We start from the raw sequence: 16,645 nt of genomic DNA on the forward strand, positions 1-16,645 counted from the left end.
TGTACAAAGTTTGGTTTCAATACGTTAAAGCGTTCCTGAGATATAAACTACTTCCTGTTTGGCAGCGTAAAATTTTAGAAAAAAATGTGTTCTTATGATGTTGTGCATCCTTACATTGGAGACCCAAATTCATGTACAAAGTTTGGTTTCAATACGTGAAAGGGTTCCTGAGATATAAACTACTTCCTGTTTGGCGGCGTAAAATTTTAGGAAAAAAATTGTTCTTTTGATGTTGTGCATCCTCACATTGGAGACCCAAATTCATGTACAAAGTTTGGTTTCAATACGTTAAAGCGTTCCTGAGATATAAACTACTTCCTGTTTGGCAGCGTAAAATTTAAAAAAAAATGTGTTCTTATGATGTTGTGCATCCTTACATTGGAGACCCAAATTCATGTACAAAGTTTGGTTTCAATACGTGAAAGGGTTCCTGAGATATAAACTACTTCCTGTTTGGCGGCGTAAAATTTTAGGAAAAAAAAATTTCTTTTGATGTGGTGCATCCTTACATTGGAGACCCAAATTCATGTACAAAGTTTGGCTTCAATACGTGAAAGCGTTCCTGAGATATAAACTACTTCCTGTTTTGGCGGCGTCGACGCACATTTAGTTTGGGCTGTGACGGACAAACGCTTCCGAAAATCAAAAATCCTTCTAGTAACTTTTGTGAGGCTTGGTCCAAGGTTCGTGTACGTGGAATTTCGTGAAGGTTGGACAAAATTTGTGACCTGTGAAACTTTTTTAAGGTTTTCTGTTCTATCCAATATGGCGGATGAACGACATGGATCTGTGACTTCATCTTCTCAAGCAACTTACACCGGTACTGCCCGAACATTTTAAAGTTTGAACGGTGTCTCTGTGTCAAACGGTCTAGTCGCTAGAGCTGACACAAAATCTACCCGGGAATAATAATAACTAGAAAATGCATTTCGGGACGAACTGCAAAAGTGTGCTTGCTCTGGTGCCGCCGATTTAGTTTGTGCATCCTCACATTGGAGACCCAAGTTCATGTACAAAGTTTGGTTTCAATACGTTAAAGCGTTCCTGAGATATAAACTACTTCCTGTTTGGCGGCGTATAATTTTTGAAAAAAATGTGTTCTTTTGATGTTGTGCATCCTCACATTGGAGACCCAAGTTCATGTACAAAGTTTGGTTTCAATACGTTAAAGTGTTCCTGAGATATAAACTTCTTCCTATTTGGCGGCGTAAAAGTTTTGAAAAAAAATGTGTTCTTTTGATGTTGTGCATCCTCACATTGGAGACCCAAATTCATGTACAAAGTTTGGTTTCAATACGTGAAAGCGTTCCTGAGATATAAACTACTTCCTGTTTTGGCGGCGTCAATGCACATTTAGTTTGGGCTGTGACGGGCAAACGCTTCCGAAAATCAAAAATCCTTCTAGTAACTTTTGTGAGGCTTGTTCCAAGGATCGTGTACGTGGAATTTCGTGACACAAAATCTACCCGGGAATAATAATAATAATAATAATAATAAAACTTAAGAAGAACAATAAGTGTGCTTTTGCAAGCACACTTAATTATGAAACTTTAGCCTTGCAGACAGGGTCAAATATAGTGAACTCTCATTTGGTCTAAGTTACAGACATGGGGCCCTATCTTGCACCCAGCGCATTTTTCTTTGTCAGTGACGCATGTATCATTCGTATTTTGCAACGGCGCACAGTGGGTTTTTCCCTCCACAGACGCACGTCAACAAACTAGGGAATGAACTTGCGCTCCCTGGGCGTTTCAGCGCAAAAAAAGAGGCGTGTTCCGGCGCAAACCATCCCTGATGCTATTTTGCAGTTTCAAAAAACAATTGCGCCACTGACCATAATGTATAGCGTGCACAACGCGCATACACTTTGCATCTAATCTACACAGATGCAACAGTTATTTTTGCAAATCATAAATTGTTACACTAAAAAATATTAATACACGAGATAAGGGGAATCATAGTGGTGAGCATTGTGGTGATAGTTTTTATTTATTGTGTGGCTGCGTTAAAAAATTCTCATGCAAATAACGATTAAAATATTTTCATAAGTTTGTTGTGTGGCTGTATTACGTTTATTTTATGTAAATAATAATTTTAATGTTTTCATAAGAAACCTTAATGTATATGAACTTGATTTGTTAGTCTACTTTGGGGTTGGACCTTGCGTTTCTTGGGTCCGATTTCAAAGCCCCCAAACCCTTTCAGCGGTGAGGGTGGACGCAGCGATGTCCTCTGCTGGCGTCAGGTCCTGAGGCAGATCCACCTCCCGTTACACGGCGTGCCCGATTTATGCTGGCAAGCTTGGGATTCCCCCGTACAAGGACGTCGGTCTCCTCGGCTGTGAACCGCTCCTGGCGTGCGCCTGGTAAATCCGTCATAATAATAGCAACCCGCCACGGAACTTGCGCCCTTGCGTTTAAAGGGAATGTTGGATAGCGTTCTGATTGGTTTATTTGACGTTACGCCCAAACCACACCTATGAATAATGAACCTACTTCAGACCAACCCCTTATTGATTTGCGCCCGGCGCAAGAGTTATTTCTCACGCCGGGAAAATAGCAACAGCGCCCAAGATCCGCCCACAAACTCACTTGCGCTTCGCACTTGCATTTCAGATCGTTAAAATAGGGCCCATTGTCTTTTTTAAATGTTTTTATTTCTGAAAAATGATGCCCAATTAAGTCACACTGGCTCTTTTTCCACAGACCCTGTACAGACGGATAAAAGATGGATAATTTTGCCCCGGAGAAGCTCTGATACCAGCTTTTACCAAGTTCTTTACAGGTAACATGGAAATGCACGTGTTGGTCTTTTATTATTCAAAGTTATATGTTGATATTACAATAAGGCATATCAAAGCATTTCTTTATTAATCATTCCTGCTTATTTTGCTGTGAATATGTCATTTTCAAAATTGGTATGTAAGGTTGCACAATTAAAGGAATAGTTCGGCCAAAAATGATATTAAACCCATGATTTACTCACCCCCAAACCATTCAAGGTGCATACTGTATGTCCATCATTTTTCAGACAAACACATTTACAGTTATTTTAGAAAATGTCTTAGATCTTTCAATTAATCAAATGTAAAATTACCTGGTCCCCTCCTTCACATCCAAAAAATGTTCATCCATCCTTCACAAAAGAAATCCAAACGGCTCCACAATGATAAACAAAGGCCTTCTGGGGGAAATCCGCGCTGTTTTGTTGTAGAAATATCCATATTTAAACTTTATAAACAAAAATAACTAGCTTCCGTAACGCCACTGAAAATGTGTTAGTCTGAAAAAATTATGAACATATGCATCTCGGACGGCTTGGAGGTGAGTAAATCATGGGTTTAGTATCATTTTTGGCTGAACTATCCCTTTAATTGTATAAAGTGCATCTCATCTGTAAAGCCAGCTCTGTGATTAGTAGTAAATTGCCATCACTTGGTTTCAGATGAAGCACAATTTACTACACGCAGCCGTAGTTCACTGACAAGCTTAGCCATATAGCGTTCATTATCACATAAATTAACATTAAAGTTTTATGGAAAATTAATGCATGATTTGTCATTTTCAGAGTTCACAAGACTTCTCTGTGTTAATCCCTGACCATGCCGAAAAGCTATTTGAAACTTAGGCATTGCATTTTACAGACAGAATCCTGCAACTTCCCAGCCAGGAACATCAACAAATTCCCTTCAGGTACACTTGGGAATACAATAGTTGTTTGCTGAGTATTATGACAATTAAGTTACTAATTTAAACTAAACATTTATCTCTACAGAACCACATGATGATATTCCAACTCCTGTCTACAAAATGGGAAGAAAATCTTAAGTCTACATGTAAGTAACGGAAGTATTGCACACTTTGCTTTGCAAGCAACCTAAAACATTTTATATTTTAAACGCACAGGCAGTGAAAGTCGCGCCGAATGAATTCCCGAGTCTCTGCCTCCTCAGTCCTTCAGCAGGGCTCTCACGTTGAAACACACTTATTTCAGTCAGTTCACACGGCACACCTTGTATTTCTTACGCAATATACAATTAATAGACGAGGCACATGCATACACCGGTAAGTTTTCTGCCGAGTTTATAACTGTTTCGCGTTTTTAATGTGGGCTCTACTTTACGCAGCGACGCATGAACTGACAAGCAGATGACATCAGAGCACCGCAAGAATGATTCGATAAATCATACAGATGAGTCTGATTTCAAATCGCTCTCGCGGTACTCGGATGTCATCCACCTGTTGGTTCTTGCGGCACTGCCTGAAGTCAAACACAGCTCTGCAGAGTTTACTGCCTCCTGCCAGGCAATCAGAAAGAATGGAGAATTTGTCGTTTCTGGTTAAATTACGAGATCCCGCTGCAAACACGTTTGTTATGGATTTCACGGAGTGGAAGTTGGAAGAGTAAGTTCCGATGAATGCGGTAGATATAACCCCTTTTAAGCATTTTGATTTTACGATTCCTGGACGAGATCAAGACAATGAGAGGTGATGTTAGGGATTATAGCCAAATTATTAATTATTCCCCAAGTGAAATTAGTTAAAAACTCTTCAACAGCTTTGCAGCCAGAAGCTTTAGCTTAACTTGAAACTAAGGAAAGAACTAGAGGCTTACTAAAATTAATGAAAGGAGTGAAGATGTATTTCATTATTATTGGCCTTTTATAAAGGCATCAAATGTGCAACAAACACAACACAAAACACCATTCATATGCTGAAATGTGTAGCCTATTACATCTCTCTCACACACAGAGAGCCTAAAGCATCATGAAACACTAACCAACACTTTATTTTAGATGTTAACAGAGTTAATTGTAAAAGACAATGTTAGTATCTGTTAATTTTAACATTAGGAGAAAAATAGTTCATTTTTAGCTTTTTTGTTTTATTTTTGTCTTCCGGGTTTAAACTCCATATCGTGTAAATGTCACGGTTGTTTAGATTTGTAACATGGATTGAGGAGATCAATGAATATGCAGTGTTGAATATGTTTTTCATTTCTTTCAGTGTGTATCGACAGTTCGACATTGCAGCGTGCTGATGTGTATCTCTCTTTCGATTAATAAAGAGGTAAGTCATTTTCAACTATTGAAGAACGCAGTAAAATTCAAAAAAAGAGAGCGGGTTTTAGCTTTGAAACATGGATCGAGGAGATCGGGATCTTAGAAGTACAACCAAGTACAACCATGTATTCACCCTCACATAGTTTCATTCTCATTAAAAGGTATTAAGTTTTAGCACATCTACTGGATGAAGGCATTGTGGTTCAATATACTGTAAATTAAATGAAAGCTGTTTATCACAGTGATGTCTTGTCAAACTGTAGTGCAACTAAATTTTTGTGTTTTGTTCTCTATAGGCAGCAAAAACATGGGATCTGCATTGGCCCTGCCACATCTGGAGAGTATTTTTACTGTTTAATGAAATAAATTGTAATAAAAAATTTTAAATGGACTTCTGAGTGTTGTAATAATTTACATGACATCTAATAATCAGTAATATAACTGTATGAAATACATTACTTTTTGCATACAAGCCTTTATATTTCATTCTTTAAGCATGTAACAGATTGTAGTTAGTTATGTTGTGTATATATGCGTATATATGTGAATATAAAAACTACCGTTATCAATTATACTGCATAGTAATTTTACAGTATTTTAAAACACAGTGCAAAAATATGAACTGTAATTAATTTTACAGTAAAAATATACTATAACAGTATGCTGTGAACTACTGTAGTCAGATTTACAGTAATTTTACCATGGAATAAAATACTGAAGCTTGCTGGCTATTTGTTGCCAGTAAGTTACTGTTGATTTTACGTTACATTTTTTACAGTGTAGATTTAGAAAAAATATGTACTGAATTAAACTGAATGTAGTCACGAAGAATTACGCAATCTATGCGTGCCTCAGTGGAATCAGTTTGAGTCAAAAACAGAGATGCCAGACCAGAGCTTGACTTTTTTGCAATGGAAATATGCAACTTCTGAATGCAGAACTTCATAAAAAACACCTGCAAGGCCTGAAAGAGATTAAGTATTACTTTCCATGAAAAGTAACAAAGTAAATTAATAAGTTACTTTTTTAGAGAGTAACTTAATATTGTAATGCATTACTTTTTAAAGTAACTTTCCCCAACACTGGTGCTCGGGCCCTAATTAAAACTGCAAACAGCAATGGAAGGGCCCTCGCAACGCATGAGCACCACAACCCGATGGCCTTCGGAAAGAACTGCACAGTGGGGAAATAAATTCAAGTGGTTAAATATGGCTATGGATATTCAAAGGATTTTTGATGTGTCAAACCTCCTGTTGGCAGCATGTGGCGCTATGACTGTAACTGATTGTTGTGATGTGTTCAGGCCGGGACCCTTGTCAAACATATGAAGTCTGTGACAGATCGGTCACTGTATGCCTGAGTTACAACTTTCTGTGTCATGATGAAACATCAAATTTTGCCAGGCCGCCAGCCACGGACACACAGTTACGTGTTCAAAATATTAGATTGGTTTTTTTTTTAGAATTTTTGTAGGGTGTACTCCTTTTTGCATCACCTCATTTGATTTAAATGTGTTATTTTTCGTACCCCTAAGACAGTAAGTGACTTTCACTATTATGTTAAAGAACATAAATGTTTAATAAAACTGGTGTGTAAAAATACAGCAAATTGGTCTCATATTTACTAACAAATGAAGAAAAATCTTAATTTTAAAAGGGGTAGTACTCATTTATGCTATGCACTGTACACTGTGTGCAGAATTATTAGGCAAGTTGTATTTTTGAGGATTACTTTTGTTATTGTACAACTACAGTGCTCTTGGTCAATTCAAAATGTTAACAAACCCTCAAACCTGAACATTTAAGTAGTAAAAGTGAAATTTTGGCTGTCTTAAGAGAATATTTCTATGTACATCATTATTAGGCAACTATTAGTGTGCAGAATTCATAGGCAACTAAATGAAAAACAAAGATTTTACCATCTCACTTGTTTTTTTTCACCTGTTAAAGTGAGAATAATAAACAAACTCTACATTTACAAAAAAATAATAAAACAATAAAAAAAATATATATATATAAACTCAGTGACCAATATAGCCTTCTTTTCGATAACAGTCACAAGCCTTCCATTCACGGATTCAGTCAGTTTCTTGATCTGGTCTGAACCAACATTTTGTGCAGCCACAACCACAGCCTCCCAGACACTGTTCAGAGAGGTGTGCTGTTTACCTTCACTGTAAATGTCCTGCTTAAGAAGGGATCAAAAGGTCTCAATAGGGTTTAAGTCAGGTGAAGAAGGGGCCATGTCATTAGTTTTTCACCTTTAAGGCCTTTACTGGCCAGCCACTCAGTGGAGTACTTTGATGTATGTGATGGAGCGTTGTCTTGCATAAAAAAGTCTTCTTGAAAGATGCAGATTTTTTCCTGTACCACTGCTTGAAGAAAGTGTCTTCTAAAAATTGGCAGTAGGTCTGAGAGTTGTTTTTTATTTCCATTTTCAACCCAAAAAGGTCCAACAAGCTCATCTTTAATAATACCTGTCTGTGCCTGCCTGCCTGTAATGTAGAAGACACTTTCTTCAAGCAGTGGTACAGGAAAAAGTTTGCATCTTTCAAGAAGACTGATTATTTTGCAAGACAACGCTCCATCACATACATCACAAGTACTCCACTGCATGGCTGGCCAGTAAAGGCCTTAGAGATGAAAAACTAATGCCATGGCCCCCTTCTTCACCTGACTTAAACCCTATTGAGACCTTTTGATCCCTTCTTAAGCAGGAAATTTACAGTGAAGGTAAACAGTACACCTCTCTGAACAGTGTCTGGAAGGCTGGGTTTGCGTCTGCACAAAATGTTGGTTCAGACCAGATCAAGAAACTGACTGAATCGGTGAATGGAAGGCTTGTGACTGTTATCGAAAAGAAGGGTGGCTATATTGGTCACTGAGTTTATATATTTTTTTATTTTTTATTGTTATATTATTTTTTTTTGTAAATGTAGAGTTTGTTTATTATTCTCACTTTAACAGGTGAAAAAAAAAACAAGTGAGATCGTAAAATCTTTGTTTTTCATTTAGTTGCCTAATAATTCTGCACACTAATAGTTGCCTAATAATGATGTACATAGAAATTTTCTCTTAAGACAGCCAAAATTTCACTTTTACTACTTAAATGTTCAGGTTTGAGGGTTTGTTAACATTTTGAATTGACCAAGAGCACTGTAGTTGTACAATAAAGTAATCCTCAAAAATACAACTTGCCTAATAATTCTGCACAGTGTATATGTATTTGGCCACTTTATATTTGGCCATCTGCTAATGTCTTCTATTCACTCCACTATAGTAAACGGATCTGGTAGCTGTGTTGAAAAGTTGATGTCAACTGTTTTAAAATAACTTTCTATGTCTGTGTTGCTTCACTGCTGATTCTTGCCATACTTCCGTTGCCAAACTGCGGGCGCATACGTTGCCACGTCATCATTGTGTACAAACAGTAAAAGGGTCTATATCATGGCAAAGATGAATGCACATTTATATATTGATTTAATAGTTTTATAGCATTTTGAAAAAAAAAACTTGTCATGGATTTATTGCATTTTGTGGATAAAAAATAATAAATGTTTATTATAAATTTTTGAAAATCAAATTAGGGATTTGAATTTTTTATGTTTTTATAACCTAAAGATGCTATTTGAACGCTTGTAACAGAAAATAGTGGTTTTCATCTTGTCACTTTCTTGGTATAGAAAGCAGGTTTTTACAGAAATTAGTCAAAATGGATTTATTGCGTTTTAGAACCAAACTCTATACAGGGTGTTTATTTATAAAAAGAAATTATGAACCACTGGCTTATATTGATTATTCAGGGTACTGAATTATTACTGTAACTGTTGAAATAAAATGTGAAGAGAAATATATCAATTATACTCACAACCGCCCTGAGCGAGATTCGATCTGCGAAAGTAGGGAATGAGAGTCGAGTGCTCAAACAAGGAGTCTAATGCTGCGTTCCAGGCAACCTGTAACCCGTAACTCACGACTTCAAAACCACGACTCACGACTTTGAACTGGGAGTACATCGATCTAGTACGAGTTCACGGGTGGGAAGTCACGGGTTTGACTGCCGTTCCAGAGCACTTTCACCGGTAGAAGGTTGTAAAAACACGAGTTACAGGCTGCCTGGAACGCATAGGGTCGTGAGTCGTGGTTTTGAAGTCGTAACTCACGGGTTTAAAAACCTGCCTGGAACGCACCATAAGTATAGAGAGCTCTACGCATTATCGCCAGGGCGTATGTTTATAGTCCTTATTCACGGTGTGGGGGGGTCAATTTATCCACACCGGGATTAAAAAATAATTAATCAGAGGCAGGGATAAAAAACAGAGGTGAAGGTGGGGATAATCCCTGTCACCCCAGCGAATCGCACTCTGTATGAAAATGTTTCTCTTAACTTTAGTTATTCACACTCCAGTATAGTAGGTGGCGGTAATGCACCTTAACGTTGGATGTCAAGCGCCATAAAAAAAGAAGAAGGAGAATTATTAAACGTTATGCGTCTGAATATGGAATATCCTGGAATCGAGTGTATATTTTTTAGTGAATTTCATCCGACGTTGGGTCCAAAGATCACATATCAGGTAACAATGTAGAAGTATGCTTGAGAGCATACGTTTTTCTGCAACTGAAACACGGGTGCATGGAAGATCCAAATCGCGGAAGTTTAAAAGTCCTTTATTGGCACGGTTGTTTATGTTTTCTTTGTCCAGGGGTGTATTCCAGAAAGCAGGGTTAACTTACCATCAGATTAACCCTGAACTTTGGGTTGATCAACCCCAAACTTGCTTACTCGGGGTATGTCGGTTCCAAAACACAGTTTAAGAGTTAGTTCAATCAACCCACTGAAAGTAACCAAGAGTAAATGCGTGCTCACGGTAACAACATAAAGGCATTGTCAATGGATCACAGATTTCATGAGTCACCATGGAAACGTCAGAGAACTGAAAAGTTTTTAAATGAGAAATAACATTATAAACCAATACTTTCTGGCAAAATCAACGTTTTATAATCAGCTTAGAAGTGCGTGATTACAAAACAGATAAAAATAATTAATTAAATAATTAATACAAACCTATTTACCCCATTTAAAGTACAATATTATATGTGTCTCAACGAAAATACACACAATATTATTTAAATATTATTTAAAATTCTGTAAAAATAATCATAGATTTTATATATGATTTTAGACATATGAATTATGAATATCTTTTCCCTCACGAAAATTAACAATGGTTTACTACAGTTAAAACCATGGTAACCACAAAATAACCATGGTTTTCAAAAAACATAGTTAAACCATGGTTAGTGTAGTAAAACCATGGTTTTGCTGATAGTAATCAATGCACCAAAAACCATGGTTACTACAACTTTACACCAATAAAACCATGGTCAATTTTCATAAGGGTTGTGCCACATAAGTGGCACATGAGTGCATAAATCTATCATAGGCTTATTTAAAGGTTTTTTTTTTTTTAGATATCATTGTGTTGTGTATTCATAAATGCACTATGATAATATTCACTTTATTTTACTTATTTTACTTCTGCTCCTTTGGGTGACCCTGTTTGGTTTTTGGACTTTCTATTGAATGACACTGACTGTATCACCATTTTTAACATTTACTGATAGCTGATAGATTAATGCACCTTCTTTTTATTGTAAAGCTCCCTTACAGTCTTTACAGATTTTCAATAATAATGTGTAATGCTTTTCAGTACACTACACTTAAAATTATCATTAATTTGCTTTGGACGATTAGGATCTGCTGTGACAGAAGTGGAGAACAGAAATGTTACATTAGTGCTTATGTTCTAATATGTCCTGTATCATCTAATATAACCAAATATCTCAATTTCCCTTTGGCTCAAAAATGATAGCTCAGGAAAGCAGCTGCAAAAGGCCCATTTTAAAGAAAGAAAAGGTTATTTAGAAAAAGACCAGCTACAGATCAAATGTAGAGAGGGGGCTAAGGATCTAAAGTTCATGTTTAAGAAATAAATATTATACTATGAAATATATATTTATAATTATATTTCATTGTGTACATGATTCTAGCTGATAATAGAAAATCCCTGACCACTATGCCATGTCTGTGATTCAATTGTGTTTCACCGAAGGACGTCTGTGTTTCACCTGTGTCACTCTATGGGTCAGTGTTAAACACACATGCCACATACCAGAGACTGCAGGCAGGGATAACTTCTGTCCCTCAGTAATTATTATTATGATAGGCATCATGTGTTTCTATTTGTTACTCATTTACTGTAACATTGCCACATTGTCACTTAAGTAACATATGTGAAGATTTCTGGCTCAATAATGACAATGTATTTGCACACACATTTATTATAACTTTAGATTCATCTCAAATTATCTAGTAAGTGAAAGATGATGTTATTTATGAATTGACAAAATTGATATGGAAATGTACTTTATTGTTAACATTTATTAACTGATGGAATTGTGTTTCATACACCCCTTCATACAATATTCGCGACTGTAAATGTAATAAAATAAATGCACGCATGCGCAGACATTCTCCGGAACCGCGTTTTATTAACTAAGATGAACTTACCCTGCAACATAACCTGCTCCGGAGCAGGTTATCTTCAGAGAGTCAGTTGCTATGGTTACTTACATAACCCAAAAATTACCTCCTTTTTTGGAACCGAAAGCAGAGGTTATCTGCTTACTTACTCCTAAACTTACCCGGGTAAGTCACATAACCTGCTTTCTGGAATACACCCCTGATAACCCTGCTGAAAAAAAATGAAACCATTACAGAAAATTCTAATGGTTTCCATTAAAATACCAATAGGAACCATAAGCTTCGACCATTAAAACCACTAAACTCTAGTGTGTTTTGGGCCATATTCCATTAGAACCAATACATATAACCAATAGAACCAATAAATACCATTAGAGACCAACAAAAACCAATACACTGTAGTGTGTTTTGGGCCATATTCCATTAGAACCAATAAAATTCCCAAAAAAAGAATTTCTGTGATGGTGTCTATTGTTTTTTTTTAGCAGGGAAGTGATCTGAAATACAGCCTACACAAATTCCAACATTAATTGAACACTTTATATAATATGTTTTTGATTGAAGGTTCCAGAAGAATACATATCGAGGGAGCTGTTTGATACTGTTCAAGTGTACATCATCACCAAACCAGAACTGCAGAACAAGCTTATAACAGTGTATGTACTGAACTTCACTGAACTAATAATTTTTTTTATAAAAAATATATTTTCATGTTTTATTTTTATATTTGTATTATTATTTTATATTAGAATCATATAAATTATTTCAAACTTAAAATTTTGCCACATCTGCTAATGGTTGGATAAATTGAAAAACTTTACTGGAGAGAATTATTTTTTGCAACCCCACTTTAAACCTTGGCAGGTAAAAGCAGTGTTTTAAAAAGTTCCTTTAAAAAGGGTTTAACACCAGTTTGAAAACCAAGCTTTAAAATAGTACTGGGCAGTACAACCAAAAATTTATATGAATATGTATTTATTCAAAATCATATTGGTTTCATGGTATATGAGGGTATTGGCTTTTTCATGCATGACTGGGTGTTAACCTAATTTTCTATTGACTGAGAGAAGAAATACTGCAGTAGATTGACTTAGAATGTCCTATTTTACTTTCATGATGAGTGAATATTGTACAAAAATTACACTATAGGTGGGTTGCACCAACAAGAATTAGGCCTTAATCAGGGTTAAATCAAAGCTTATTTATTAATTCTGTTGCACCAAACTTTATACCTGTTTTAATAATAATTAGTATTACATTTCAACTATCATTTTGATCTGGGTTTAAATTTTACAGTAAAAGTAGATTATCTTTAATCCTGTTGCTCTATTAATTTAAACTCTGTTTAAATATCAGTTAGGGAGGAGGTTTAAATATTTTTTTTGACAATTAGAAGGGTGGCTAAACCACCAGAAACAGACACCACGAGCGTGGCAGAGTGAGTTTTGTGGCCCAAAAAGATTATTAACAGCACCAGGGGCAGCTACCGATGCTGGGCGCTCAAGTAAGGAACTGAAGGGCAGTGAATAAACAGAAACACGGCGGCCCTTCATGACAAATGTAGGGCCCTATAATTTCCGCGATCACGGAATCGCGGACGGAATCGCGGAATTGGCTAATTAACACGGAATCTAGTATTAACGCGGAATTTTGCGGAATTTCACATATTTTGAATAAAATTATGTTTTTGTGTGGGAGACGAATGTACGTCTGGGGGAAATGCAGACCGGGGGACAGTGTTGCCAGGTTTGCGGTTTTCCCGCACAATTGGGCTATTTTGAAAATACAGTTGCTGGAAAAATTTCGGAGCCGCGGGTTGCGTTTTTTTGGGCTAGTTTTATAATGTGCCGCTGCCACAAAAATGTTTATCTGTAGACTTATAAAATAAACGTTCTTTATTTTCCTAATGTGCATTAATCCCATAAGAAATACCTGTCAACCCAAGGACAGCTGCAGCGTCAGGAAGTCAGTGGAAAAGTAAGTGGAGGGGCACGTTTTGCTCTTAATATCACGTTAGAAACAAGAAATTACCTTACGTAAGAAGTTACGTCTATACTGAGAGGATATTTACACACTATGTGAACCCATCTTTGTATGATATTTTCAAGTTAAAAAGAAAATTTTAAATACATAGATAGGATGTTAAAAGGGCAGAGTTCATACTGTCTCAAAATGGCCTGGTTGGGTACAATTAACATTAAGATAATCTTAAGAATTACTAAAGTAGAATTTTTTTTTTTTGTTTAGAACAGTTTAGTTTAGTTAAGTTTAGTTTATTTGTTAAATAGGGACAATGCACATTAAGGAACATAATTGTAAATGTGCCAGAATTAGCCCAAAGGGCTATTTTTCATCTGTAGCCCCCTGACAGAATATTAAAAAGTCACCCTAAAACAAAATACATAGCATTAATTACACATATACACATAAAAAAAGAAAATAATAATATTAACAATAATAATAGAGAGAAAAAGAGGGGGGGGGAAATTAAATTAAATGGCAACAGGAACAGGCAAACAAGACCAAAAAAACAATTTACACCAGGACATCAAATTTGTCAAGAGTGTAAGACTAATGTCGACAGTGCTGATTTGTCAGTAACCAGTTTTTAAGATGAAAAAAATAGTGTGTGAAAATAGAGCACTTTAAATGCATTAAGAAAATGTTAATCTGCATGGAAAGTACATTGAAAGCAATAGTAAGAGTTTATTTTAGAGCCTTTGTTGTTATCCCGGAGTTTTCAACTGTGATTGGACAAATGTAAAAATTGGGCTAGTTTTCATTATTTTTGGGCGGGTTTTAAGTTGTCATTGGGCTGGAAATTTTTCTTGGACCTGGCAACCCTGCCGGGGGAAGTAAATCTGGGCGACACGTAGGGGTGGGCGGAATGACCAAAAATCTATTTCACGGAATAAGTCATTTTATTTCACGGAACGGAATATTTCACGGTATACATGTTTTTCAGTTTATATTGTTTTTTGATGATAAAAATGTACAGAAATACACCACTCACTATAGCTTTTAACTAAATGCTCACCACAGTTTTAAAATATGAGCAATTTAAAGTTAATAATGTTAAAGTGAAAATGCCCAGAAGATAACAACAGATAAGTCTTGATTAGACAGAATCTTGTTTTTAATTGAGTTATTAATTTTATAGACTATTGAAGCTATAGTATGGCTTCATTGTATTTTGTATTTATCCATACATTACATTAAACATATGCAATATGTAAAATGAACAGGTATAAATATATGCAAAAACCTACAGACAGGATAAATACCTGTATATGAGAGAAGAAGCTCTAGTGACAGATGTGATGTGGTGTTATAAATGTGACAGGTGCTATGATTTGATGATCATAAAGTTTGTTTTAATGTCTTGACGCCCTTTACTTTCTATTAGACCTTAACATTTGCATCTCTTTCTCTTCTTTTCGATCAAATCTGTTTGTATAAGCAAATGGCGCGTCAATCTACATCGTTTCAGCAGCGCACGTGTCACTGATATAGATGTAAGTTTTGTCTTGGCTTGCTTAAAGTTCAGAAAACTTTACAACTATTAGCATTATGTGTGAGAAGAACTCTTTAATTGGCATCGCAGCTCCTTGCGCTTGCCTAGAGAGACCTCTGCATGAGAGAGACCGACCGGCCGGCCGGCTGCTGCATGAAAAGAGAGAGCGCACGCGCGAGAGAGAGCGAGAGCGAGCAAGACAAGAGTCTCACTGCGAGACCCGCGGTGGATTCACTGGCTCTTATTATAAAAATTACACAAATAACTCGTTCATTTTTTATAAGTGAACTATTTTACATGTTTCTCCATCACACTCAGTCTAACATGCTGAAGGGTAGAGTTAGCCACGCCCACTTATTTGCATTCCGCGGAATAGACGGAATAGAAAAATCTGTTACGTCTGACATTTTATTCCGCGGTAACGGAATATACCGTCATACCGCCCAGCCCTAGCGACACGCCCCCTCCCGTCGTTTCAGACCCCCTCCAAAACCATGGCAAAGCGGCTCTCCACGACTCTGCTTTCGTCAGCGAAAAAATTAAGAAATTCGATGCAAAGGACTTAGTTCCAAGCAGGTCTCACATGACTTTTATGTGACCGGAGAACTGTTATTTTGTAAGTTTTGTCAACACTCTGTTCACGGTGAGCGCAAAGATACATGCACTCTCTCATCCACGTCTGTCTCACTGCACCTCTCACACGTGCACGCGCTCACACATCTGTCCGAAGTGTGAACACAAATCCTCATGTATTTGTTCAGTTTTCATGCATTTCAAGCGAGCTGAGGCAAACTAACTATCCCTCACATTTAAAATATAATCATCTGCATCATGGTGCCGCTCTCTGTCTCTCTTTCGCTCGCACGTGCAAAGAGCTGCCTGCTCATGCTGTTATAAGTCAGATTACTATCCTGTGTATGTTTGTAAAGTTATATGCATTTCAAGCGATTGTGTATAAAATATGGATCGCGTTCCACTGGATAGATGTATTTAAGGCACTTCTGAAGGCACCACTGCTTTGACACCTTGTTGTAGCCTCCTGCAACAACACTAAACAATGCATTGAATTGCGTGTGCGTGTGTATGTGCGTGTGTAAATGCATCTTTTATAGTCATTAAGTAATCCTGTTATCCAGTTTTTCCCCAAATCATTTACATTTTAATCATTAACATTAAAGGCACACTGTTTTTATGACTAAAATAACAGTAAAGGGTAAAAAATATGATTGCCAAAAATTAAAACGGATAAAACGGAATTTGCAAAAATTAAAACGGAGAAAACGGAATTTGGGAAAAAATAAAACAGAATTTGGGAAAAAATAAAACGGATTTTATAGGGCCCTACAAATGCGTCGGCGCACTCTTGTTCATTATATTACAGTATCTAAGCTTCACAATATTTCCTGCCACATTGCTCCGTTAATTAATACAATGGATTTTTCTAAATAGATCTTCAAATGTTTTTATTAGATCTGTCCTTTAGATTAGACCAATGTATGTAGGTAGTGATTTATAATACAAAATTA

General features: G+C 36.4%; 1 protein-coding gene and 1 long non-coding RNA gene across 3 annotated transcripts in view; both read left to right on the forward strand.

Moving 5' to 3' along the window:
• The first annotated feature begins 1,861 nt into the window (after positions 1 to 1,861).
• Positions 1,862 to 5,402, forward strand: LOC135734317 (uncharacterized). Its single transcript, XR_010527253.2, has 5 exons — positions 1,862 to 2,784; positions 3,568 to 3,692; positions 3,775 to 3,835; positions 5,007 to 5,069; positions 5,359 to 5,402. It is a non-coding gene; the product is annotated as an uncharacterized lncRNA (long non-coding RNA).
• Positions 5,403 to 9,516: 4,114 nt separating this feature from the next.
• Positions 9,517 to 16,645, forward strand: part of nprl2 (NPR2 like, GATOR1 complex subunit) — a 194,060-nt gene continuing 186,931 nt past the window's right edge. For both annotated transcript variants that reach the window (XM_065253273.1, XM_065253274.1), the window contains exons 1-2: positions 9,517 to 9,635; positions 12,170 to 12,261. In XM_065253273.1, coding sequence (XP_065109345.1) covers positions 9,549 to 9,635; positions 12,170 to 12,261 — 179 coding nt within the window. In that variant the 5' untranslated portion in view covers positions 9,517 to 9,548. The remainder of the gene's footprint in view (positions 9,636 to 12,169; positions 12,262 to 16,645) is intronic.

Source organism: Paramisgurnus dabryanus, chromosome 7 (genome assembly GCF_030506205.2).
Source record: "Paramisgurnus dabryanus chromosome 7, PD_genome_1.1, whole genome shotgun sequence".
In the NCBI taxonomy this organism is placed as follows: Eukaryota; Metazoa; Chordata; class Actinopteri; order Cypriniformes; family Cobitidae; genus Paramisgurnus; species Paramisgurnus dabryanus.